Source organism: Siniperca chuatsi, linkage group LG4, assembly GCF_020085105.1.
Source record: "Siniperca chuatsi isolate FFG_IHB_CAS linkage group LG4, ASM2008510v1, whole genome shotgun sequence".
Classification (NCBI taxonomy): Eukaryota; Metazoa; Chordata; class Actinopteri; order Centrarchiformes; family Sinipercidae; genus Siniperca; species Siniperca chuatsi.
The window spans coordinates 3,568,006-3,593,712 of NC_058045.1; the positions used below are offsets into that span (position 1 = coordinate 3,568,006).

At 39.6% G+C, this 25,707-nt stretch overlaps 2 protein-coding genes and 1 non-coding gene across 4 annotated transcripts in view; all 3 read right to left on the minus strand.

Annotated features, from left to right (window-relative positions):
* Positions 1-166: 166 nt before the first annotated feature.
* On the minus strand, positions 167-3,677 carry rps13 (ribosomal protein S13). Its single transcript, XM_044192651.1, has 6 exons — positions 3,567-3,677; positions 2,979-3,027; positions 2,802-2,880; positions 1,540-1,709; positions 893-993; positions 167-240 (listed from the first exon to the last, which is right to left on the minus strand). Exons 1-6 carry the CDS (start codon positions 3,587-3,589, stop codon positions 207-209), a joined length of 456 nt encoding a protein of 151 aa, XP_044048586.1. The 5' UTR covers positions 3,590-3,677; the 3' UTR covers positions 167-206.
* LOC122875633 lies at positions 482-612 on the minus strand. The gene has a single exon (XR_006377867.1). It is a non-coding gene; the product is annotated as a small nucleolar RNA SNORA19 (small nucleolar RNA).
* A 1,428-nt stretch (positions 3,678-5,105) lies between the features above and the next one.
* The window catches only part of pik3c2a (phosphatidylinositol-4-phosphate 3-kinase, catalytic subunit type 2 alpha), a 51,634-nt gene continuing 31,032 nt past the window's right edge, over positions 5,106-25,707 (minus strand). For both annotated transcript variants that reach the window (XM_044192652.1, XM_044192654.1), the window contains exons 12-33: positions 21,659-21,781; positions 21,298-21,465; positions 20,803-20,920; positions 20,008-20,150; positions 18,388-18,579; positions 17,820-17,913; positions 17,501-17,595; positions 16,152-16,332; positions 15,941-16,045; positions 14,961-15,053; positions 14,503-14,632; positions 13,170-13,306; positions 12,282-12,451; positions 11,262-11,418; positions 9,860-9,969; positions 9,075-9,282; positions 8,820-8,944; positions 8,365-8,482; positions 8,181-8,262; positions 7,807-7,913; positions 7,558-7,683; positions 5,106-7,311 (exon numbers count right to left, since the gene is read on the minus strand). In XM_044192652.1, the coding sequence (XP_044048587.1) occupies positions 7,129-7,311; positions 7,558-7,683; positions 7,807-7,913; positions 8,181-8,262; positions 8,365-8,482; positions 8,820-8,944; positions 9,075-9,282; positions 9,860-9,969; positions 11,262-11,418; positions 12,282-12,451; positions 13,170-13,306; positions 14,503-14,632; positions 14,961-15,053; positions 15,941-16,045; positions 16,152-16,332; positions 17,501-17,595; positions 17,820-17,913; positions 18,388-18,579; positions 20,008-20,150; positions 20,803-20,920; positions 21,298-21,465; positions 21,659-21,781 (2,965 nt within the window). In that variant the 3' untranslated portion in view covers positions 5,106-7,128. The remainder of the gene's footprint in view (positions 7,312-7,557; positions 7,684-7,806; positions 7,914-8,180; positions 8,263-8,364; positions 8,483-8,819; positions 8,945-9,074; positions 9,283-9,859; positions 9,970-11,261; positions 11,419-12,281; positions 12,452-13,169; positions 13,307-14,502; positions 14,633-14,960; positions 15,054-15,940; positions 16,046-16,151; positions 16,333-17,500; positions 17,596-17,819; positions 17,914-18,387; positions 18,580-20,007; positions 20,151-20,802; positions 20,921-21,297; positions 21,466-21,658; positions 21,782-25,707) is intronic.

Below are 25,707 nucleotides of genomic sequence, written 5' to 3' on the forward strand. Positions count from 1 at the left end.
TTTTGCTTGAAGTTCACATTCCCATATATAGATATTGTCTGTGCTATGATTAAACCAAAACCAAATGGTTTATCACTACACCGATTTTTTAACTTGCTTCCAAAATTAATTTAAAACACAAGACCCATAAGACACTTAGTAATAAAAAAAACAAACACCACAACAATTTCAAATTTAATTTGTTTTATTAATCCAAAAAGTGTAGTTTATGCCACCAGAGCAGAAGCTGTAGAGGACTCACTGCAAACAGAGAGAGAAAAAACATTAGAGGGAGCACTCCTCAAAATTACCACCACAGTATGTAAAACTACTTAAAGAGAGTGCAGGACTAGTATACATTGTGAGGATTTTGTACAATTTCTATTATAACCAGCGCGACCAATCACAGTCCATATATTTGGTTCCAAGTATAATGACAGTTAGTCCAATGTCTTAAATGTAAATGAATACAGTAGAAAACATCTAACAAAATGTATAATTTCATTGTGTGAAGGGGACTGGCAGAGGTGGCACCAAGTAGCCACTCTGCTAATTTACCTCCATCTTTTTTCTAGCACAACAGAAATATCACTACTCTTAATTAGTGGAAGAGCAGGACAATGATTTGTGCATATAGGCCCATGTGTAACTGGTTGTACTTATATGACACTGTCACCATTTTTCATAACAAAAATGGAATTGACTTCTCAAAATGTTTGCAAACTTACATTTTAACAGCAAATTCAAATTTTGGAATAGAAAAAAAAAAAAAGCATCCAACTGATCCAGTTGTCTCCTCGCATGTGGTAAATCACCCAGCCACATACAAAACCAACTAATATTTGGCTGGTGTCTAATGTTCTTTTTCCAACCTAAATATAACCAAGTTTCCCAAAGCAGAAACAATACGTACTACTTCCAGTTGGGGGCCAGTACTCTCTTGGTCTTGTAGTAACGGGCCAGCCTGTGGATCCTGCTCTCAATGAGAATCAGACGGAACTTGGCATCCTTGTCCTGCAATTATAATAGCAAAATGTTATGGGCTGGAAGTCTAACAAATTTTTAATTACTGAATATGTGCATTCACCCATATAAGCCTGTCGTATCACCATTGTTGTGGTTTGCTTTTTATCTTATTCCTTGAGCATTTGGATTTTAATACAAAAAACAAATACCGAATTTCATGAAACAAATGCTAAATTTCAAAAAAGAACGAAAAAAAGATGATTTCCGCTGACCTTCAAACTAAATTGTAATCGTCTATTCAATTTTAATAAAATCAAAACAGCTTACTTATCTAAGTTGTGGTGTGCAAAACATTTAGTGGCACTTGCAAATTGCAGTCAATTTCTTTGTAACCTACTCACCCAGAGCATCATATGGGTGGAAATTTACCTCCAAAATAACTCAGACAGTGTTACGTAGAGACACAAAAAGCTGACTTTCCAAACCTTCAGATAACAGTAGAACTACACCAGATGCCAGTTTAAACTGGTTTAATATGAACACCATCAATGGTCTCAATATTAGACATAGGTTTTGGGCCTAGTCTTGTTATACCTTTCTGTTTCTCTCCAGATGCTTCCTGACTGCCACAGCCTTCTTGATAAGGTGGTAGAGATCCTCAGGCAGGTCAGGGGCCAGACCCTTGGACTTCAGGATCCTCAGGATCTTGTTGCCAGTGACGAAACGTACCTGGGCCACACCATGGGAGTCCCTCAGAATCACACCTAGACAACGTGACAAATAGGCTTGAAATTTGGGACACTGTATGTTGCTTACTAACAGTTTGCTTTATGCATTTGTCTGCTTTTTTATGACAAATAAATAAAACATTTAACAGTCAACACTCAACAAATGTCAGAGTCAATAGCTATACTTGGAGCATCATCTACTTGCTCCATCTTAACTAACCCAAGTGATATATGATTCAAAAGCAAAAGGGAAACAACTCCAAGGTTTGTATTGAATGGTGTTAAACCAGATTTGCAAACAGAACAGCTTATGTCAGTGAGAGCTGGTGCCAAGCTAAAGTTTCCTGAAAACAGACACAAAAAGCCTTGAGCAAGGTAACAGTTCTAACATTTTCACTTAAATGTTTATAAAAGTTCTTTAAAACAGATTACATGAATCAATTTCAAAATTCATATGTATAATATACATACACAATAACCTATGCAGTTGTGTCTGAAAGATTCCCAACTTTACTCCCTGTGCACTTGATAAGTTGCAATGCAATTATAGTATATTACAACACTAAAAAGTTGAAAAAAGGTGAGCCTCAATGAGCCCACTTAAGTATAGAATTACTAGAGATGTTACTAGGCAGTCCTTTGTTTTCCCAGATACCCATCGTTTTCCTGTCACTCTGCGGGGACAGATTGCTGTCCAGACAGAGTCTGAACTGCCCTGTGCACTAAAGCTAGCTAGTAAAATACTTTACAAAACTGCTGAAGTGTTTAAACAAGCCCACTTTCTGGTAATTCATTTGTTGACAAGAAAACCATCATTATACTAGAATTCTGTTGCCAATTTAACAGCTGTGTTAAGACACACTATGAAAAAAAAGGTAGTAAATATGCCAGTTCTGCAATCATCCTCATACTCAGCCAATGCTACCCAAACTGAAATCTAATTTAATACAGCTATATGTACTGTTAAAATGCTGAGGATGACTATACTGCATACCAAGTACAGTTGGTGTTCACACATTCAGTCAAGCAATACACTTGATTTATGTGGTCATGTTTACTAGTCTGCTTAGGCAAAAAACAACACTTTAGTACATTTCTAGACCCAGAGTCTCTCATAGAAACACTTACCAATCTGAGAGGGGGTCAGACCCTTTTTGGCCAGCTTGAAGATCTGCTCTTTGACATCATCGGACGTGAGCTTCAGCCACTGCAAGTATAATGTTTAATTGATTACCAACTGCCCAAATCAATTCAGAAATATTTTGCTATAGTCACTGTGCGAGACAAACATTTCTGTATACTCACAGTGGGAACACTGCGCCTGTAAGGCAGAGCTGACTGGGACAAGCCCTTTCTGTAAGAGATAAAGATATGCGACTAGTTAGACACCATGACGGCCTGTGATGTTTGCTTTCACGTTTCTCCGTTAAACTGTTTGCAAGCATTGAGGAAACCAATTTCTAGCATCTGCAAACCTTGCCATTAAATGAGGGTTGATGGGCCGGCTAACGCTCGCTTCATAACCGTGCTAGCGCTACCTATTGAAATCTTAACGTCTCCTTACGTTACAAGGGTTTAATTTCTCCGTCAACAGGACGGAAAAATATTGCATTTGGGATGTGAATGTGTAATATGTAACTGTCTAACTTGTAAGCTAAAGTCAAGCAGCAAAATCGTGGTGAGCCGCCAGTGCCATTGGCTAATGCTAGCTAGCTGGAAATAGATGTCGTTTTGAGTGTGCGTATATTTAAGTTATTTTCTCGTTTCTAGGTTGAATTAAAGAGCTCAATATGGTCCCCAGTCGTCCATAACATGTTTACAAGCCATATCTTGCCATCAAAATCGATCTGCGGAGATGAAATTTGAACTTTAAATGATAAAAAGAGAGCTCACCCGGGAGCGTGCATGCGACCCATGATGGCGGTAGAGGAAGAGAGGCCGCACACGCGACAGAAAATGGTATTTTGCGCCTGCGTCGGAAATGACGCAATGACGCAGAGAAGAGCTTTGTTGACGCTGCCTATCGCATTCAAGACGTAGAAATAGTGAGAAACCTCAAAACGCTTCCTCGTAGCGTGTTAAAAAAAAAAAAAAAGAAACATAAGTGATCAAATTTAAAATTTAATTTTGTCACGTAGGGATCCATTGGAGTGGCATCGAAGTATTAGAAAGCCATGCAAACAGCTTTTGTTACAATTTTTATGTTTTATTACAAATTGTAATGTAGACCATTTCTATTTTTATTCCGGTTAGATGTCAGCAATATTTACTGAATGTCTCCTCAGTATGTTTAACATACTGCATATTTCAGATTATTATGAATTTAGTTACAGCTTTGTAACAATCTGATTCTATAGTAACAAAATAATAAAAATATATTGTATTGTTATTGCTGAAAACAAGGCTAGATTACTGACTAAGCAAAGAAGGCTGCAACGTCCTGGGACCCTTGGCATCCCAGAGGCCCCAAGTTTTTTTTGGGGATGCAGCATTTTACAATATTGCAATATTGGGTAAGCACAATACTAACATAAATTGCATGGATTTCAAGAGGGGCCCTTTGTTTGGTCTTGAGGATCTGTCTTGTGGAAGGGTCCTATGTCAAAATCTATTCTTAAAGCCCCAAGCAATTATACTGCACTCTGCATATCCCTTGACAATCTGAATTTAATGAGATTACTAACAGATGATGAACCTGTGGCCAAGTAGTGTTCCAGTGTACCACTGCTGGATGGTGTCTGTGGCTCTAGGTAAAATATATTTGAGGTATTTTCTTAACTGAGTCAGTTTCAGATACCATACAAACTGTACTTACAGAGAGAGGTTGGTGGTTCGAGCTCCAGCTCCACCTGTCCACACGTCGAAAATGGGCAAGACACTGAACCCTAGATTGCTCCCAATATGTGTAGATGGGAAAAAAATGGAAGTCGCTTTGGACAGAAGGGTCAATTGAATGTTACGTTATGGATGGAAGTGAAAAGTGGATATCTAGATATGTGTCCGGCAGCCCTGGAGCCATGTTTTAAACTACACCTTAAATCATAATTTTGTAAGTACACAACCTAAATGTAACAGTACAATGATCATTTCTCACACTGATATTAAGTGGGCTTGTGACTGCAGTGCCACTGAGTTGAATTATTGGACGAGTCAGCTAAATGCAGATGGGGAATTCGCCATAAAATACAATCAAAGTAGCCTTGAACTATCCAGACTCACATCTGCATTAATGGAGGTATTCATCAGCCAACTGTAATTATACCATGTAAATGGTTTGACTGAATACAAACCTTATATGTTAATCTACTTGGGGTGAAAGTAGATTAAAACAACACAATCTAAGATGGCTGGTGCTGTATGTCTGTAATTAATGCAAATCACATACACCCAACACATTTTATTCAACAGAAACAAACAAAGTGTCACATCATATTTGTTCCAAAAACATTTAATTTGCTTTAGCAAAGAGGGATTACAGTACACACTGTTCCATTCAGGTTACAGGTCACCAATTAAGAATAAATAACTGGCCATGTTAATACAAACTCTGCTTGCTTTCTTTGTACAGTCACTAAAATAGTGGATCACATCACTACTATTCATAGTTTTGAGTGTTGCTTATAGATCACAAATGTCTTGTAGATCTTCTCTTAAAAAAAACCTTTTCAGATAAATTCATCTTAATTTCTTTATTAAACATTAACAACAACTTTAGATTTATAGTTAGCGAGTGGAGAGGAGAGCAGCTAATCTCTTGCTCAGGATCTTGTTCCCTTTTTGTGAAGAAGATAAAGTTGCCTTTTCAGCGCTGATTTATGTTCAGTTTTCCTGACATTCTCTCACCATTCAGAATGTTTTCTCACTTAAATATCATAAAACCTGGTTGGATCTGGACTTCACTGGCAGTTTAAGTTATTGCTAAGCTTTTACCCAGTTACTTCTCATGGCGTCATTACACCACTATTAGGTGCTGGGAGTGAGTGTGTTATTGCTGCCTGAGCTGAAACAGCCTCACATCCAGACTCCAGTTTTAACTCAGTCCCTAAACTGCATTTTGAAAAGTCTGAATTGTAGTTTTAAAATCACCTGAAAGAAAACACTGAACTGACTTATGATCAGTGTTTTTGGGCAACCATAATCTCTTCATCCAGAGCACAGACAAGAGCGTGTTCCAAAGCTTATGATACAAGTTCCCCTTTAAGGTGTGCTGTGTGAAAATAGTCAAGTAATACCATGAGAGAAAGACCTGGTAGTGTGCATTTAGTGGCAGTCCACTGTTACAAAAAACCTTTATGGTGCCGGTCCGGCACCAGACCTGCTCTGGAAGAACTATTGATATAGCTTTACAGAATATAGATTTTTCTTTAATAAGGACATATCAGATTGTTAATAAAATATATATAGCAATAAGGCCAAGTTGAGCATTAAAGAGATTGTGAGCACAAACAAAGGCACCTTGTTCAGCTCCCTACTCGGGAGACTGGTTTGATTTGCCATCCTTATCACTTTTGGCACGTTCTTGGGGAATCATAAGGTTACTGTTGATTTCCTGGAATCTGGTGTGTTGGTCTACTCTACCCAGAAGTGTCTGCTGCAAAGCAGGAAACCCTGATGCCTCCTATTTGTCTATATAGAAAATAAACAAGGAAAATGTAAAAATGAGCCCCCTTTCTATTCCTTAAAAAATAAATGTGTCAATCTATATATACTCTTCTGAAAGTAAGCCGTTTTGGTCCTCTAATATCAAAATGTACAAAACATTACAGCTCTTCGTTATAGTTTAGGAAAATGAGAGACAAAATAAGTGGAGATTGTTTGTCACAGAAACAATCTTGATTAGTTAAAGAGGGAGAGAGAAAAAATAGTGAGGAATGGAGAGCAGGCTCCCCTTTGAGGGTTTGTGAATCGGCATGTTCGGGCGCCCTTTGAGGGTGCTTCTGAAGGAGTTTTTAAGTCTGCATTCATGTCATATGGGAACAACCACCGAAATAACATGATCATTATTACAAGCAATGACTTGGAGGTGTTCAACCTTGTTTGAAGCTGTAAGGATGATGACATTCTGTAGAATGAGGTTGTTACTGCTCAGTTGTTCAACACATATGTACTTAGTGCTACATGTTTTTCAGCAACAAGCTGTATCCTGCCATGACGTCTTAAGAACACTAATTACAACATGATTTATGTGAAAGAAATGGTCCATTTGGTTTGTTAGATTTAAAATGAAGATCACTGCTTATACCTCGAATTTAATTATGTCAGAAATCCTCGAAAAAAATTAGGGTCCATCTCCAGACCATCTCCAAGTTCTGAAATAGTATTTTTATGAACTGAAAACTCAAGTGACCAGTATTTTCAAGTAAGGCCGTATCTGCCACCTTTCCCATATGATGTGAATGCAGCTTTTTTCTGGAGAGGCAGAGTTGTTCTCAGCTTTGGGAGAGGCAGGTGGGGCTTAGAAGTAGGGGACGGCCGTAAGTTTGTACCACTTGACCGTCTCCTTGCTGAGGTCAAAGTCTTTGAGTCTGAGCGTGATGCCGCCCAGAAAGTAGTTCTCACGCAGTGACTCCGCACTGAGCACGCTCAGTTGAAGTTCACGCAGGCCCAGGGTTTCCTTGCTGTAGCCACTGTACACCAACTGTGGAGGAAGATGAGGGAAAAGTGAATAAAGTGTCTGTTCTGCCTGATGGCCATGAAGTTCTTCTTTGGGTTCAGCTGGTCACAGGCACACTGGTCATGAATTAACCAGTTAACAGAATGTTGTTATCAAAAGCAAAACCTCCCTGATTTATGTTTACTTTTATAAAACCAAAACTATGGCTCTAGAGTTCAGGACTATATATATTGAATATATAAATGTAATAATTTTTTTGTATTTCCTAACCATCTCATTGAAAGTAGGGTTCCTGGTTTTCCTCGAGATCTTTGTCTTGCGTTTGGAAGTCTTGTGTGGATCTGGAAGCAGGTAGGTTTTCACATATGGGTTGGGATCTGTTCCATCTTCAGAAACCTGAAGGCGAGCAGATGGATTATTAGTATGACAGCAGACAGATAAACAAAATAAGAATGAAACAGCATAACTTAGTGTCAAAGCAACATCTCGGGATATGTGTTAAATCATTGCTGTGTTTACCAGATCTCTGATGTGCATGACCATGATGAAGAGAGTGCTGTTCCTGTAGGAGATTGAGAGCTTCACTTCTCCTTCCACCCGACCAGAAGTGGGACTCAGTGGAGGCTCTGCAACAGTCAGATACCACACATCACATTCATGAAGTTGTTACCACAAGGATACACGCATTTTTAGACGAAGGTAAATGAAGCCTTTTCTTTTGGGTGGACACAGTCTTTGTTATCTAATAAATAACTAAAATGATATACATTATATAAACATTATATCTGAATTGTTTCAGTAATAATCTCTCTGTGTCATACTCACTGTATTTGTCATAAAGTGAAAGTATGACAAATATTTGAAGAATGAGAATGAGAAGTGCTGGTAGGTACCTGGTGCTTTGGGCGTGGCATCTAAACCTTCTGTCTTGTCATCCCGTGCAATTGGATGAAAGAAGGTGTAGATCAGGTCACACTAGAAACAGAGAACATGAGATTACTTCATTGACTGGTACAGAATAATAACATTGTCCCACTGAGTTGACTGATTACTGAGCATTTGCATGTGTATGTGTACCTGGGTGACCTCTGTGGAGCTCCTCATCAGGTTGTGGACGTAGTTGTTGAGCTCCAGCTTCCTCTTGGCCGCCACTTCTTTGATGTGAGTGCGGCCAAGCACCATTTTGTTAGGGAAACTAGAAATAAGGAGGGAGACAAGGTATATTTACTATTCCACATAATCTGATGTAACTCTCCTCAGTGTTACTGTACTGAGCTAGCATCTGCATAGCAACTTCACCAAATCATAGAGGGAAAGTAAAGTGGGCAATAGTGGGCTTGTAGTATAGGGATATTAATCCAGAAGCTGTTTTCTCTCTCTCCAAAACATGCCAAGTAACTTGCTAATCACACTGTGCTGAGCCCTGATGTGTCAATAAAGAAAAGTACAGTATCACAGTTTCCTATAAAGGAAATCAGATCAGTAATTGAGACATTAACAAGCTGAGGGTTACAGCGGAGGTGATGCCTTACCTCGGCAGCTTCCAGAGGGGGAAGAGTATGGTGAGTTTGTTGTGGAGCTCCTGAAACTCATCAAAAGTGCGGAAGACAAACTGGGGCTCATTCTGACCTTCCCTCAGGATCCTCACCACATACGTCTGCACAGAGAGGACAGGGAGGGAGACAATGCAATCAGGTGTCAGTACTTTTCCAGTTTACATCCAGAGATTGTGATGGAGCATGGAAAAGTATGTAGTTTTAAGACAAACATGACACAATGACACTCACATAGTGCTTGTCAGGGTTGTATCTCTTCTGGAAGGAGAAGATGGAGGCGTGGAGGATGCGGCCCTCCTGTTTCAGAGTGTAAGTCTTGGGGGAAAAAGATAGGATGGGCTCGTCGTTGGCTGGCAAACCAGAGAATCGTAGCTGGGCAAGGTTGTGGATGAAGAAGTTGAACTTGGTGGCCACACTGCCCAGACTGGACTCTATCAGCCTGGAGAGGAGGGAGAATAGAGGGGTGAAAAATAAAAAATATGGGGGAAATCACAGAGGGAGACATAGGTGGAGGTGAGTTGAACAGTTATCAGTATGCTGTTTTCTCTTTGACCTAAAGCGGTTACACAAAGTTTTCACAAGGCATTTTTTTTGTCAACAAAAATCTAACTTGACTGGTGTTACAAAAACAAGGACCACCTGATACTGTTTCTAGTGTGTCAGGAGTTTTTGTTGCTGTGACAGCAGCTATTCTGTTCCTTCCTATGGCTATATTGCCACCTGGTGGATTTTGAGTTTGTAGCAGCAAAAAAACAACCAATTGTCCTTGAACTCAAAATAACATCTGTCCCAAAATAGCAGCTGTGCACATGGGAATACTTCAGAACATAAAAAAAAAACATAGAAGAGAGCTTGATTTCTCCCTTTCTTGTGATGTTTCCAGTTTTGAGGTTGTGTAAGAGTTTGGGAAATTCCATTAACACTGCCCAAGCTGCCAATTTATGCTTTCTTACTGAAACAGGAGTGGAGGCAGATTAGTTTGGATCAGCGCTGGGAGAAGAAGTTAATGCATTTACCTGGTGAAGAAGATAGTTGCCTCAGCATCTGTGTTGTGTGGCTGCAGGGCATCAAACACATACTTCAGATCCTGAGAGCCGGTCAGCTCTGGGAGGCCTGAGGACGTCATCTACGACACACAGACACACCACGAGAAGAGAACAAGTTCAAATAAATTTTTCGGGTTATTCATTTCCAAAGTAGTTGATCATATTTACCCATTTATTATCCATCATTTTGTACAGTAACATTATTACATACAATCTATATCTATCTATTTATCTATCTATAGATAGATAAACAAACAACCAAAGAAATGAAATGATACTGTAGTATCATTTCATTTTTTTGGTTTTTGGGCTGTCAAGCATTTTGCATGATGGATCTATCATATCAGAATAAAGCCAATTAAACTCACATTTACATTTTTTTCATTTTCCCTCATTGTCTTTTAAATGCCTTTTTATTATTCCTTATGTTAAGCCCTCTGAATTGCCTTTGTGTTTGAAAGGTGATACACATACACTTGCCCCTTTAGAAATACAATAAACAGCAGCAATCATTTTGATAAACATCAAGAAGCCATACACTACAGCATATTCTCTAAACAGACATTTTCAGGACAACAGTGAAGCACTGATTTATTATGTAGGCACAACTGCTTTGTTTGCATATCTCGTTTTTTTCCGGCTCTTGCAGGTGCAAAAGAAAACTGTTCAGCTAAACAAGGAGGATGCTTTAAAAAGGAGGCCAAACTACTAAAAAGACAAAGAAAAAGAACCTGAAGGTAGAAAAATCCAGTAAGAAAACAAGATAGTTGCAAGATGAAAGAACAAGAATCTAGAACAACTGCACTACAACTAGAGCTGCAACACAGTCATTTCATCGATTAGTTGATTGACATAAAATGAATCGGCAACTACTTTGTTAATAGATTAATTGTATTAGTAATTATTTAAAAGAAAAAATGCCCCAAAGTTGCTGGTTCCAGCATCTGCAATGTGAAGAGTTGTTGTTTTTCTCTGTTTTATATCATTATAAACCGAATTTCTTTGGGTTTTGGACAAAACAAGACATCTGAAGATGTCGCCTTCGACTCTGGGATATTGTGATGGGTATTTGTCACTATTTTCTGACACTTTATAGTGCAAACAATTAATCCATTAAAATCAAGAAAATGATCTGCAGATTAGTCGATTATGAAAATAATCGCTAGTTGCAGCCCTAACTACAACCACTACTACAACCATAGTAACAACCATGACAAAATGTCAACTTAATGCAAACACCCATGTGACAGACTGTACTGTATTCCTTTCTGCTGTGTATGTATGTATAAATAACTGGTGTATTTCTGTATCTATGCTCTATGTGTGCATACATATGTGTGCATATGGTTTGTGTGTGTGTGTTCTGTCTCACCAGTGACAACAGATTGAGGAAAAGCCCGGAGTGCTTGCGGATGAGGTTGTAGGCCTGGCAACACAAGTCTACAAACAGCTGGAAACGACTGGTGGGACGCTCGCCTCCGTTGATGACGTACGCCATGTCAGAGGTCAGAACGAACGGAGCTCGGTCCCTGATGGGAAAGAAGGAAGGGAGGACAGAAGATTCAGTTTCTGAGGAGGGTTAGCCAAGAAGTTATAAAAAAAAGTGTTTGTGGATTGATGGTCTTTGGTTTAAATCCTTGGGAAAATCTGGATCAGGAAATGAATGCTTGTCCTTCCCTACAACCCTGAAACTACCACAGGGGTACCCTTACACAAGTTACTACAAAGCCTCCAAATACTTCAGTGGAGATGCTCAGAGGCCAAAAATAGAAGACTGCTGTTGTAGGGCAGCCCACCTGGAGAGATCCCAGCTGGGAATGAGTGAAGTGTGTGAGCTATGAACCAGGTCATGCTTGAATACACATTAAGATTGTTGTGTAGAAATACAGCAACTCCTACACCTGAAATTCAGTGAGGCACAAAGGAATCGTGGGTCGTTGAATTACTTAGAGACTGGCCTGCTGATCAACTTACCTAATGATGAGAACAAATTACGACATCAAAATGATACATGTCTTCATTGAATTATTTCCTCTGGTGTTCCATTGTAACACCAGTATACAATACAACTGGGATACACAGCTTTAGTGTCTATGTTCTTATCACTGTAATGGATAACGTAACCAATAGGCCAATGTTCCAACAACTTGATGTATTACTTTACGATTCTGTGTTAGCATTCCCCACTGAAATCAGCTGGTGCAGGACCTTTCACCTATTATCTGATAACTAACTGGCAATAAAAACAAAAAGATAACAAACATACTGATACACCCATATGAAAAAAATCTTTCAACCCTGATAGCGCACCAAAGTATGCTTTATCTGACAAGCACTTGCACACATGCACACACATAAACACATAGCGTAACATAGCATATCTGATTTTCACCTTTTGAAGCTGCCAAACATCTGGGCGTGGCCCAGAAACTTGCCAAAGTCGATGTGGAACATGTGACCAGTGGAGCGCAGCATAATATTGTCATTATGGCGATCACAGATGCCCAGTACGTAGGTTGCCACACAACATCCTGCACATGAGTAGATGAAGTTCTCTGATGCCTAAAAAGAGAAAGAAGAGAGAAAGAGTGACACAAAGAGAGAAGGGAAGAAGAAATATGAATACTCAGTGTGAAGCACAGACTTTAGGTATTGTTTGCCTGGTTACATAGCAAGTTCTGCCATGATGAAGTGTAATATTGGCTCATTTTGTTGGGAAGGGCAAAAACCTAAATGCTTGAGAAGGAAGTTTCTGACCAGAGAGACAAAAGGTATTCCCTACTTTTCCAGATGTTTCAAGCAAACACAGAAATTATTAAATTATTTTGCATACTTTCCAGAATGGCATTAGAACACGCTGTAGTCACCAGCCTCAAAAACAGCAGAGCTCCATATAAACATGTATCTCATGACAAGTCTATTCCTGCGTCCAGCTTAAGTTCAGGATCAAACATTGTGCAGTAGGTTTTTAGGATAAGAGGTTGTGAGTACGATGTCACATTTATAGGTGTCAAAGGTCTTAAAGTTCTACAACTGCAATAAACTTACACCAATTTTGTGTTTTTAACTCCTACAGAGCCAAATCAAAGCATCAAAGGAAAATTATGGTTTTAATATTTGAGCCATTTTCCCCGACTAGTTTACATCATAAGACATTAAAAAGCATCTGAGTACATTTTTTAGTTTGTGCAACAAATGTTAACAGTTGTTGCTGAGTGGTAGTGGCACAGCTGTTTGCCTTTAAATGTGAGTGTGAACACATATACTTTGTGCTTTTTACCTTCTCATACTCATCCTCAGCAGGGTTGTACTTGCGGAGCCACTCTGCCAGCGGTTTGTCCTTGAAAGATCCGGTGACGCCGTACTCCACCTGTATCTTTCTCAGGGTGTCGGAGGACGGCACCAGCTCCACCATGCCTAAACAACACATCACAACTTTTATCAACACAATTCAAGCACACAACAGTCCGCTCTGTATGACTTTTAAAATGGTATTGTATTGCCATGGATGATCAGAAAATGTAAAGTAGTCATAACCTTAGGCTGTAATGACGATGGCATTACATAGATGTCTGTTCGTGAATTATAATCAGCTGTTAGAAGTTTAAAATAAGTCTGTTTTAATTACAGTTTGATTACATGACATGACTGTATTCATCATTTCTGCCTGTGCCATCTGACCGCAACTGAATACTTCCTTCCTATAAATTAACACAGTAAACAGTAACAACAGTAAAGAGCTTATCTGTTCTTCCCATGTTCATGGTGATTTTAATTTCAGACAAAAGGTAATTTCCTCTCTGAGCAGTGCATTTTGAAAATGACTGAATACTGCATTCAACAGTTAAACAGTTGTATTTGCTTTTGTTTACCTCTGACCTATTTGTGCTATGAAGTTAGTAGTGAAGAGTGTTTCTACAGTATGTTTGTGCTTTGGTCAGAGATGGTACACTCATGTGAGTGTGTCTGACCCCATTTACACTTTATGCGTCTTGGGCAGATCGGATAGATATCCCATCTCAAAAAAGCTAAGTGTAATGCATCCTAGAAGCATTCAAAACAGATTGATGGTCTGTCTCGTCTGTCCTTGTGATAAAGGCAGCTAAAGTTGCACTAAAATTACACTGAAATAGCCATTGTTCTCTGTCTATTAAAGATGTGGCGCCCCGATGTGTATGGGCGAGGGAGCAGAGTGAGTTAAAGCCTGTGAAGATGATAAAACTTTTGTCTCGCTATACTTCATGAATACAATTAATTCATTTTTTTGTAATATAATAATATAATTATGATAATAATAATATGGATAGTTGTTAGCTAATGCTGCTAAACTGCTGTTATAACTAAACTAAGTTATTCTTCTTCTGGCATCTTTGGCAGTAACCAAACAGCGTCAGGTGTATTACCACCTCCTTCTGGACACAAAGAGGACTGATTCTGATTTGTATGTAGCCCGGGAAAAACAAGATGGATTGCAATCAGATTTGTGATCTGGCCAACAGAGACACATCAAAGTGTAAATGAAAGTGTCTTAAATCTCATCTGGATTTTATCTGGATATGAGACACTTGACATGACAAGTGTAAATGGGGCCTCTGTATGTGTTTGACTGTTACCTTTGTCCTTGCCGGTGGAGATGCATTTGAAGTTGACAATGCGGAGGTCCAGCCCCTCCTGCAGCCAGATGCGGTCCATGATGCGGATCATCTGAAGAGCCAACATGTCCTGCCGCAGGTCTTCTCCAACCTGACACACAAACAGACAAACAAACAGAGAGACGAATTACACCAACACACTGCACTTTTGTTTATACTGGTTGGATTTCACTTCAGCCACCAGGGGGCGCAGTGTTCAGATGAGAATCATGTAAACAACAGTTGGTTACAACAAGTTTTGATGTACCTGATGACAACTCCCCAGTTTAAACTAATGGAGCGTGCGTAAAAGATACACAAGAACCACATATTGTTTGAAATGCTGATGGCTGTTCATGCATAAAGTTAATTTTCAGTGTTTTCCATTGTGTGTCTATTGTCAGCATTTGCCATACAAATACTGTGTGTGGGTACAATACCTTGAACATAACATTGATCTCTCCTCCCAGTGGGTCGGCGTTGACCAGGGCCAGCTTGAGGGGAACTGCGTTGGAGTTGAAGAAGGAGCAGGCCTACACACACACAAACAGACAGTATGATTATATATTCTGCACTACATTATGATGTTATGTTGTTTTTAAGATCCAGCTTAACAAAAGGAACTAATCATATCGTTCTTTATTGTTTTCTTTGTATCTTTAAAGCTATGTGTTGTTTTTACCCAGAGGCCACATACTGTATATTATCATTATGTTTCTCCAAAAAAAGTATCCAAAAATGATAAACTTCTTTTTGTGTGTCAAGTAGAGGCAATCAGATTTATTTTCAGTGAACAAAGGGAACTTTGTGGAACATTATGTCTGGATTATATCCATGTAAGGTATACACTAAAGTCATGTGTAACTAGGGTCTACATTTAATTACCAATTCAACTATAATTGCCTCTGCAAAGCCTGAGGTATGCAAAATGATAGCCAGGTAGTCAGGTTGATTCACCAGAGGAAGTTTGGATTAGAAGCTACTTTAGAGTACATGCAGACATTAGGAATGTCACATCAATAGTGTCTCATTATCTGTGATGAATATCTGTATGAGATATTTAAGAATATATGCATGCATGTGTTTTATATTTTGGTGAAACTGTAGCTTAATGAGCTCATTTCCTCTGTGGTTTGAACCACAGAGGTTCTACAATGAGTATGTGGCTGTTTTCCCATTTCCTGATCAAAAGTTCAGTTAAGGTTTTTTTTTTTATTATCCTGCTCTGTGTATTTCTTTTCAATGTTACAGTTATGAATTCACTACTGCTGATTCTTTGTGGATCAGGTACATATATCCAGTGTGGTGAGAAAGTTCTATTGACCTGAATACAGTAATAAAGAATATCTGATTTTTTTTCATGCAAAATTGACAACTTCTCATTATTCGTGGCCTATATATGTGTGTGTTTGCGTGTTACCTTGATGTTTAGCTCCTTGGCCACCAGACTGGGGCTGAGGGGCAGTCGGCAGCTGTTCCTCTGGAAAAAGTTCTGAACGTTTTCAAGGCCCTCCTGCAGCGCCACCTGAACACACACAAAAATACAAAAACACACAGAGATGTTATAACACACGCACACAGAGATGTTATAACACACGCACACACACACACACACACACACACACACACACCTGTCGTGTAGAACCCCCAGCCTGTCTGACCCTCTCAGCCACAGCTCCCAGCAGGGTGACCAGGTGGGTCTGTTTCTCCAGCTCCGCCCTCAGCTTGGCTCCGCACAGACACAGCAGGGCACCCAGCACCCGCTCATAGCGTCGTCCCCAGGCAGCATCCTGCACAGCGTCCTTCAGCAGCCTGCAGCCATTACACACATCACAACAGCCAAAATGTAAAGGGACACTATCATCCTGGACACTAGCTTTCCCTTTAGCCTGTTTTTAGCCTGTAAGACTATAAATTGTTCCTTTCTATACTATAAATTTCTCCTGATTTCCAACTCAGCAACAACTCTAAGGCCTTGTTCAGACTGCCAGCCCAAATCCGTTTTTTGGCTTATCCAGATTGATTTTAGAAAGTCTGGACAGCAAAAAAACACATGAAATGCGATTTTTGCGGATCCAAGCCACATTTGGAGGTCGTTTGAAATGCGATTCCAATCGGATTTCTACAGATGCACCTCAGTCTGGCCACTCAAGTCAGATTTCAAAGTGTCTTTTGCATCACTCGCGTCCCACAACGACGATGTCAAATCCAGAGTGACGGAAGTGCATCAGAGGAGGCATCAAGGTGCGATTGTTTGGAGGGCAAGATGATGGATCTCCCTTTCTCATGCTTTCACGTTGGAAAGCTATGTCACCAGCATACACACCAGCTATTGACGCCTAGGTCGTTACCACAGCAACCCATGCAGATAAGTTGGTGATGTCTTGACACACAAATCCGATCTGATTCTTGCAAATAACAGAGCGGACAGTGTGTCTGGAAGATCTGATTTGAGAAATAAATCTGATTTGCCTGCAGTCTGAACAAAGCCCAAGTGTGGTGCAGGGAGTTTATTACTATTACTACATTCTCTACAGACAGCCTCAGCACTGAGATCATAATTTAAAGATGATTATTAATTACAAGGTATCTCTTAGTTTAATAAGTAATGTAAAGGACCCTCTTAATAGGAAAATAAAAGCAAAATAACACATTCTGTATGACTGTTCTGACAAGCCACTGAATAAAACATGAAATGAAGCAAACTTGTGGTTAGACAGCTTGTACCATGAACATACATCTCAGGTTTGATAAATAATGCTATAAACAGCAATGCAATGTGTATTTTTTTGGTGAATAAGTGCTCAGCCCTTCTTGAAATACCATTTCTCCTGATGCATGTTTTTTCCAGATGTTCTGGAAGCCTGTTAATTCACTTCAGCACCTATCGGACTAATTTTTTTGCAACATTTTCTTTCAGATGTTGCTTTGGAAACAGCTATGACAGCTGGTTGCTGTTTCAGTGCTGCTGTGAACTCACCAGTAGAGGTAGTGGGCAATGTTGATGTTGCCTTGTGCTCTGGACAGCAGGAACATGACAAGGGCGCTCTTTAGGTGACACTCAAACTTTAATGCCTGGTTAAAGACGAAAGAGAAAAGTGACTTAGAATGATGGATGGAAGAATTGTGAGTGAAAGGGAGTGAATACATGAGAAAGACAAGTTGAGTAATAAGTGAATGAGGGAGCTGGATGTATGAACGTGAGAGTGAGTTTCAATGACTCGAAAATGAAAATTAATGTTTTAAATATTTTAAAAGTGCATGCAAAGTATGTATTTGTGTATGTATTTTAGCTGTACCTGTACTAGCTGTGGCAGGTAGTCAGCCAGCTCATCATCACTGCTCTTCTCAATCCAACTAACAGCCACACTTCTCACTTTAGTATCTGCAAACCTACACACACATACAGTACACACACACACAATTAGACACAAGACATAAAACAAACAAAGATCTGTAGAGTTAAGAAAATAACCATAACAAAAATATGTTTTTACATTTTTTTTTAATAACACTTCAAACTTGAGTTTGGCTTTACCAAGAAAAATGTAAACATACATATTAATCACAAACTGATAGCATCAGTTTGACAATCACATAAAAGATAAAAGATAAAAGAGAACAAGCAATTTAATGTTATGAAAGATTAAGTTTGAATATTTTTAGAAAAGCAGACACATGACCAAAAAAAATAACAAAACCCTAAACTATATTATACAGTAATGGAAGATCAGTATTACTGTTTCTTGAGTGGTAAAATAGATTCTTCAAATAAAATATATTTTTACTTTTTTTTATATGTAAATCATTTCATAATTATTAAGGACCTGTGGTGCCATAGACCAAGTGTGTGTATACAGTGCATACTTTGAGTCGAGCATCTCCAGCGCAGTGACGGGGGGCAGAGTGGGCCAGTGGTGCAGCAGGGAGTGGATATGAGCCATGCTGGCCCAGTCCCAGCTGGGCACACTGGCCAGCACCTTGGGGAGGCTGCTGGTGTGGTCCTTCCGACAGTGAAGCCGATGGTCCCATAGGAGCTGGTGATCTGCCCGCTTCAGCCTGGAGATGGAGTGAAAACAGATGGAGAGGGAAGATGGATGGAATGGTAAATTTTTTTTATAAAAAAAAAAAGAAAAATAAACACATGAACAAATTGCATTGTCAAATGCTATTTTCACCTGGATTTTTTTGTTATGCATCCTTTTTATCAGAGTTATTCATCATATCTAATCAACTCCAATCTGTCATATTATCTTTCAGTGTTTAAAAACTACCTCTAGGTTTCAACACTGTGAAAATAAACTAAAAGAAAGTATTAAGGGACTCAAAACGAGGAGTTTACTTGGCAGGATCAAAAATAATGTTTAAAACAGACAACAGAGAAAGAGCACTTAAATAGAATCACACAAAAGAAAATGCAAAAGAAATGGACAGCACTGTGATTATAAGGTCACTACTGCAATTTTTCTCAGAACATCTGGGAAAACCTGAGTAGGGTAAATTCTCTACACTTGCTCAAGAACTACAATTCAATGTACATTTAAGCAAGAAATATAACTTCTATTAGAAGGACTTCCACCATCTTCAGTGGAAATAACTTGAAAGCGTGTTATAAGCTTATAAATGTTCAAGAAAAAATTTGGTTTTATTTCTCAGTCAGCTAGCATTTGGCTTTCTGAAGTCGCTGGAGTTGGTCTGTACCTGACCCTGACCTCTGTGTAGTAATAATAACGAACATTTCTCCAACAGGGACTGATGGAATGTCACACATGCTGAAACAACACACGACAGATCAGTGAAACTGCAGCTACACAAGTCTTGTGCCCACAAAGGCTGGAGAAATGAATGGGCAGGACAGAAAGCAGGCGGTGAGAGCCCACTAAGAGTGCTCTGTGCTAAAGTGCCAGTTGAGCCTCATGGATGTTGGCAGGGTGAAGGAGATTTGCCTGGCAGCAGGCATAAGAGAGCATTTAGCTGGGCCTGGAGCGGCTGGAAGAGAACAGACACACTGGAGCAGGCAACATACAGGCGTTTATGGGGAACTGTGGCTGGCAAAGTCAGTGGCATCTTTTAAAATCTCTTCTTAAACCTAGTAAGTCCAATGGCTTTTGGGTGGTCTGAGAGACTGCCAAAAAGTTGTCTGCTGAAGGGAATAAATTTAACTAGAAATACTGTTTCTGCACATGTTTTTGACTCTCATAGTACTGCAAGTTTACAAAAAGCTCAACCAGCAGTCAATGAGTTTAGAATTAGGAAGCACATAGATTCAACACTAAAAGTCTACACACCTTTCAAAAGTGTGGTTTTGTTTCCCCTGAGGTCACATTTTCTGACGAGGTACCAAGTACTCCATTACAAACTAAGTGATTTTGTTTGTAGGTTTTGTTGCATTTTTGACTCATGCAGATGGACATTATATCACAGAAATGTTTATGATATCTACTCTCAGATTGCAATTTCCCCTTTATAGTTGTGAAAACATTCTACCCGAAATTGGAAGCTCGGCTGCAGATTTTCTCCAGTTTGCGTCGCAGATCAGGGTCCAGCTCCTCCAGTGTGTGGGGATCCGGGCTGGGGGCTTCCTTGGGTCCCACGTATAAAACATCCACCGCTGAGTTGGGGAAGTCCACCTGACGGTAACACAAATACCAAAGTTGGGATCAGTTTATTCCTCTGAAGTAACTTTAATTCAAGAAGTCACATTCTTAAACAACAGTTTTTCTTCACAAATACCATATGTTCTTTCTTATTTGTAAGTAAATGACTGAGAACAAAAACTAGGTTCAAAACGAAACTACAAGGTTGCCAATATTACACAGTTTGACAAGAACTGGTATTAAAACCACAGTTCTGTTTCCACTACTAAACCTACCAGTACTGCTATTTCTACCACCAGTACAATAACTATTAGATGTATAGTAGACGATTTTGGTGCAGTAGTACTACTGATAAATATAGCAATAGTTGCAGCAGTCATAGTGCATTAGTTCTAGTGATCACGGAAATTAAAGTAGTGCAGTAGTAGTACTGTAGCCACCAAAGTAGTCATGTTAAAAGGCAGAAAGAGAAAGAAAGGCAAAAAACTACACCACTACTACTACTGCAATATCTTGGTTCCTGCCTACTACTACTGTAAGATCATTAAAGTGCTACCACGAAGTCTAACAATACTGCTGTGACAATGAATTCTAGTACAATTGTTACTATAAATGCACCATGAATACTAAAACCACTACAAATACCAATGCTACTACTGCAGATGCTACTAGCACCACCACCAACCTGTAGTACTATTCTCTCTGCAGGCACCCTCTTGCGGCTGCCTGTAGAGCCGGCGGCAGTAGCAACTCCCTGGGGAGATGTCCACAAACACAACAACCTGCTGCCCCTGGCAAGCACCCTGCAAAACACAGTCAGCAATAAATAACAACAACAACAACAACAACAACAACAACAACAACAACCATAACAACCATAACAATCAGGGTAAGCATTCCTTATATTGTGGCAAGGATGTAAACTTTCATGACCTTTCAATGACTTTGTATTGCTGGAGGTCCATCAAATAACAAGAACGTATAAAACAAGTAAAGCACTTAATTCCTGCTGACTGACCAATGTGTAAAATGGGTTTAACATAGAATATGTCAAATTCTCAGGCAGAGGATGTTTCAAATACATCTTTCACAACTGAGTGATATTTCAAAAGCTCCATAACAAGGAGGACATCCACTCAAACATGAGTACAGCCACCACTGGCTGTTCCTTTCTCCTCACCGTCTGAAGTCAAAGAGCGGCATAGAGACTTTTCCCAGCAGCTCTGGAGCTTTCCTCTGTTTGTTGGAGTCTGGGGAGCCGGTGGCGTTCTGGTTCAGCACTCCGAACAGAGTCAGGCTCAGTATGGACTCTAGTGGGAGAACAGCTACTGCTATGGGGAAGTTGATCCTGGGAGAGACAAGGACAGTGTTAGCAGCATGGAAGGACAGTACGAACAGCATGTTGCTGTTGTTAAAGGGAAGTTTCAAATAGCAAATAAATGGAAGAGAGGAAAGGAGAGTAGATGAAAGGAAAGGAAAGGAAAGGAAAGGACAGTAGATGGAAAGGAGGGGAAAGGAAAGGGGCCAAGGAAATCACTCACAGTTCATCCCATTTGATGTGGTAGAAGAAGCTTTTGTATGTGCCCACTCTCTTGGACTGGACCGGTTTAAAGAGGTTCTTGCCATTGTGGGTGAGGGAACACATCAGGAAGTACTTCTCATAACTGCGACAAAACAACACAATAAGTCTTTACATAAGCACTGTCGGGGCTGATCAGAGGCTGTGTCAGGTATCTATAAAGCCAGTAAATTTGAGGAAACCAACAGAACCAATTTTTGTACAGTGGAAATTTGACAATGCTTGTTATGTGAATGCTCATTGGGTATAAAAAGGTACTGTACCGTGACACAAGCTGGAAGAGTTCTGTATTGGGACATATTGGTGCTCGTTCATTTAGTTTGTTTTTAATCCAAGACATTATGAGCACTCTTTCAGCATGTCGTGTCACAGATTTACAGTTAAGCATACTTCCACTTGGGAGCAACTGAGTGTCTTGCTCATAGGCAACTCATAGGTAAGTAAGGAAGGGGGCAGCATCTCGTTCATGTTCCCCAACCAGACACCAGCAAGCTTCTGGTCTGAATCAGACCACTATGTAGTACTAGTATTATTAGGCCCTGAACACCCACACAGGTGTTTTCTGTTTTTCTGATAAGACCTCACTGATTTTCAACCTAGTACAACCACAGTCTGATCTGCTGGTCACTGAGCAGCTCCACTGGAGCAGTTGCAGGTTAAGGGTACCTCAGTGGTGGTAATAAGGGCAATCGCTGCTTTGTCAATTTCCACACCTAGACCTTCCTGTCAAAAGATCCTGTCTCCACCACTGCCCCAATTTGGGCAGGGCCATGAGAATCACTTGAGGTAGGCCTAACCAAAGTCCATGTACTAATAGACCTTTAGTACATGTATATACATGTATATACAGAAAAATTTGGACTTGTTATAGCAGGAAAAGTACAGGTGGAACTAATTACATTAACAATGCCTCAGTTATTTTGAAGAGTCCCAGTAAGTCAGTGAGCCATCATACACAATACCAGAGCATTGGAACTGGCACATTCAGAAGGAATGAAGCTATTATTAATGTTATTAATTGCCCTGGTGATTTGATATGTCAAAATGTCTACTGTAAAAAAAGAAAAAAGGTCTACAAGTATCAAGTGTAACATACAGAACAGCGAGGAAGATGTCAATCAAGCGTGGTCGGTACATGCCCACACAGACCTGAGAAGAGGTCTAAATCAGGCAACATAAGTGAAAGCACCTGTGTGGGTGGACCATGGGTGTGTACACGCTTTAAGACTTTACAGTATAACAACTATTTATGACCTTACCTCTAATGCTTCCATGTATATACAATACTATAACTTTAATACAAATAAGATATCTTATAGTAATAGTAATATAGGCTAACACATTGAACTGAAATAAACAAACTCAAATAATCACAATTAAAGAGAACATTTCCTTAATGCACATTCTGCTGTATAGACAAGAGGAATTTATATTTCCAGATTTGATACAATTAAACGTGAACAAATCAGTCATATCCAGCATTTAACCACACATTCAAAAATAACCTCTATGTTTCAATTAGAGACATATGTGAGTGGAGAGTGAAAATACAAGCACATCACATTTTCACCACTACAGGCTTGATCCACTGCTCGGTGCCATCTGTGTTGGCAGCTCCACCACTAGTCATGGTGTCTCAATATGCTGGCAATGCCGTGGCATCTACTGAGGCTCCAGATGGATGACACACTAGCCACAACAACGCTAAACACTCAGACCTCAATAAGGGAGCATTACAGTAATACCACAACAGATATGCTTAGCTATTCGTCTGGGCTGGGGAATACTGTACTCGCTGTGTCCCTCTGGCCTTGGATTGTGAGGAGCTAAATATTTTTGGAGGTGTCTTTGGAATGACTGCAGCAATGTTTGGTGCTGGCTTAAAATAGCTGCTGGAAGAGGCTGTGCAGGAGTAAATAGGCCTGTTATTAAGCAGTTCCTCTCTTTATCAAGGCCTCTCTGGCCGATCAGAAAATTACCATGGAAGGACTTAAAACTGCCTCCATCTAACAGTCAGGGTTACAATTTCTTTGTATTTTTTAAATCCGATTATAATCTCTTGACCAGATTTGTTCTTGCTTGGTGCTCACCATGATGTATGTATATACTATAGCTGAGGACTATTCTTAAGTGATGACAATAGGTGAAATGACACTGAATGAATTTGTTGACAACACTATCTTTCCATATTGACCCTAACTTGTGCAGTTTCAAAGTCTTTGAACTCTCCATCTTTATCCTACAATACATAAGTTTTTCATACGTTTCTAGACTTTGAAAACCTATGCAACTGTGGAGGGGCTTGTCAGAAATGTACCGAGTCTGGTCACTGATGCGTAACAAAGCTGGGAATGGAAAATTTGGCTCAGCTCTGTTCCAGACACACGCAGGAGATAAAAGTCAGGGTGAAACTGGACACTGGCATGGAAAAATAAGACATGGGGAGCAACACAGGAGCCATTTGTTTAGTAGAAGAAGACGATCTGCTGTGATAGCACAGACTGTGCCGTAATGTTGGGAGTTTCACAAAAATACTCTCCTTGGTCCTAGCTGCTTACCAATAAATGTATATCATACACGCTTATTCTAGAGACAAACCATGTTTTCTAACCATCATAGTACTGGTTGTTTGTGAATTTAAGCTTATTCTGCTGTTGCATTCATTGTATGCACATGGCAAATAAAGTGATTAGAATTCTGAATCACCTTCCACTGCCATCTATCTATTTTTGACCCTACCTTGCAGAAGTACAATTAAGTGAAATGTGGGTGGCACTAATAATACTGAACAAGTGGGTGATCATGCAAGTACAAATGCATTCATAAAGGTTTTAATTATTCTACAGCAAAGGATAGAGTACTTCAAATATTAACACTTTCACAGAAAGTCTTTAAAAAAAAAAAAAGACTGATGTATTGTGCAGCAAAATCAAACATTTTGCTGCACAATACATCCAACTACATGCTTCCTGTTCACAGACCCTGATGTCATTACACAATGATTTATTGTTGTGAAGCAGCATCATCAGCTATAGAGTCACATCACCGGTATTTCTGAGGAATTTATCTCTGTCACTTTACTGTTTTGTAAATCAAATAGAATACACACCTATTTACCAATGAGATCAGCATACTTCATATATTATCTACAATAAGCTGTGTCATTTGTGCAATAAATGATTCCCTAGCCTTTATATCCATATTGATTTACAAAGCAGTTTTTAACAGTAATAGAGCTCTACAGTGCGAATATTTTGCTCACATTTGCGAGTGTGGGAATGTGAAAAATTATTTGGGCGCAGTGGTGCGAGTTCATCTTCTCCCACTCTTGTTAGTAAAGCTCAGTGTACAAATTATTCAAGGAATTTTTAACCAGCGCTAATCGTTGCTTTTCGCCAGTTAAAATGAAAAACAGATCATATCAGCTGTTGGTAACTAACGTTAATTCCATGACTAAATTAATGACAGGCCAAAATCAAACTTTGGTGATGTTGGGTTTGTTTGCTCTCTGCAAGTCTGTCTTGTGCCGAAGTCTGTTCCCCCCTCGGACAGTGTTCCTCTCTCCTTTCCCATACTGTTACCCTCCGTGGTTGGGTTAGGTTAGTTTATGGTTAGGACTCATGGAGATAACTGGTTAGGTTGGGTTGAGGTTGAGCATCATAGAAAACGACTGGTTGGGGTTAGGGGGACGTTTGGTCTCAGGTTAAGGTAAGGGGAAACACAATTCAATGGGGAAACTTCAACACAACACCAAAGACTGTTTATGAGGTAAAAGAAGTATCACTCTGTAACACCACTGTACAATCACATGTTTTTTTAGTTCCAACAACTCCAACAGAGTCTTCTCTAGTAAAACCATCAGCTGATCCCGTCCCATCAATTTTAGGAGTCAGAATCTCACAGTTATAATTGTATTCATAACATATTAATAAATTAAGCAGTCCAATCTTTAGTTCTGGAAAGGACATTCGGAGCAAGGATGTTTAGGAAAATAAGGCGTGCCAAAGCCAG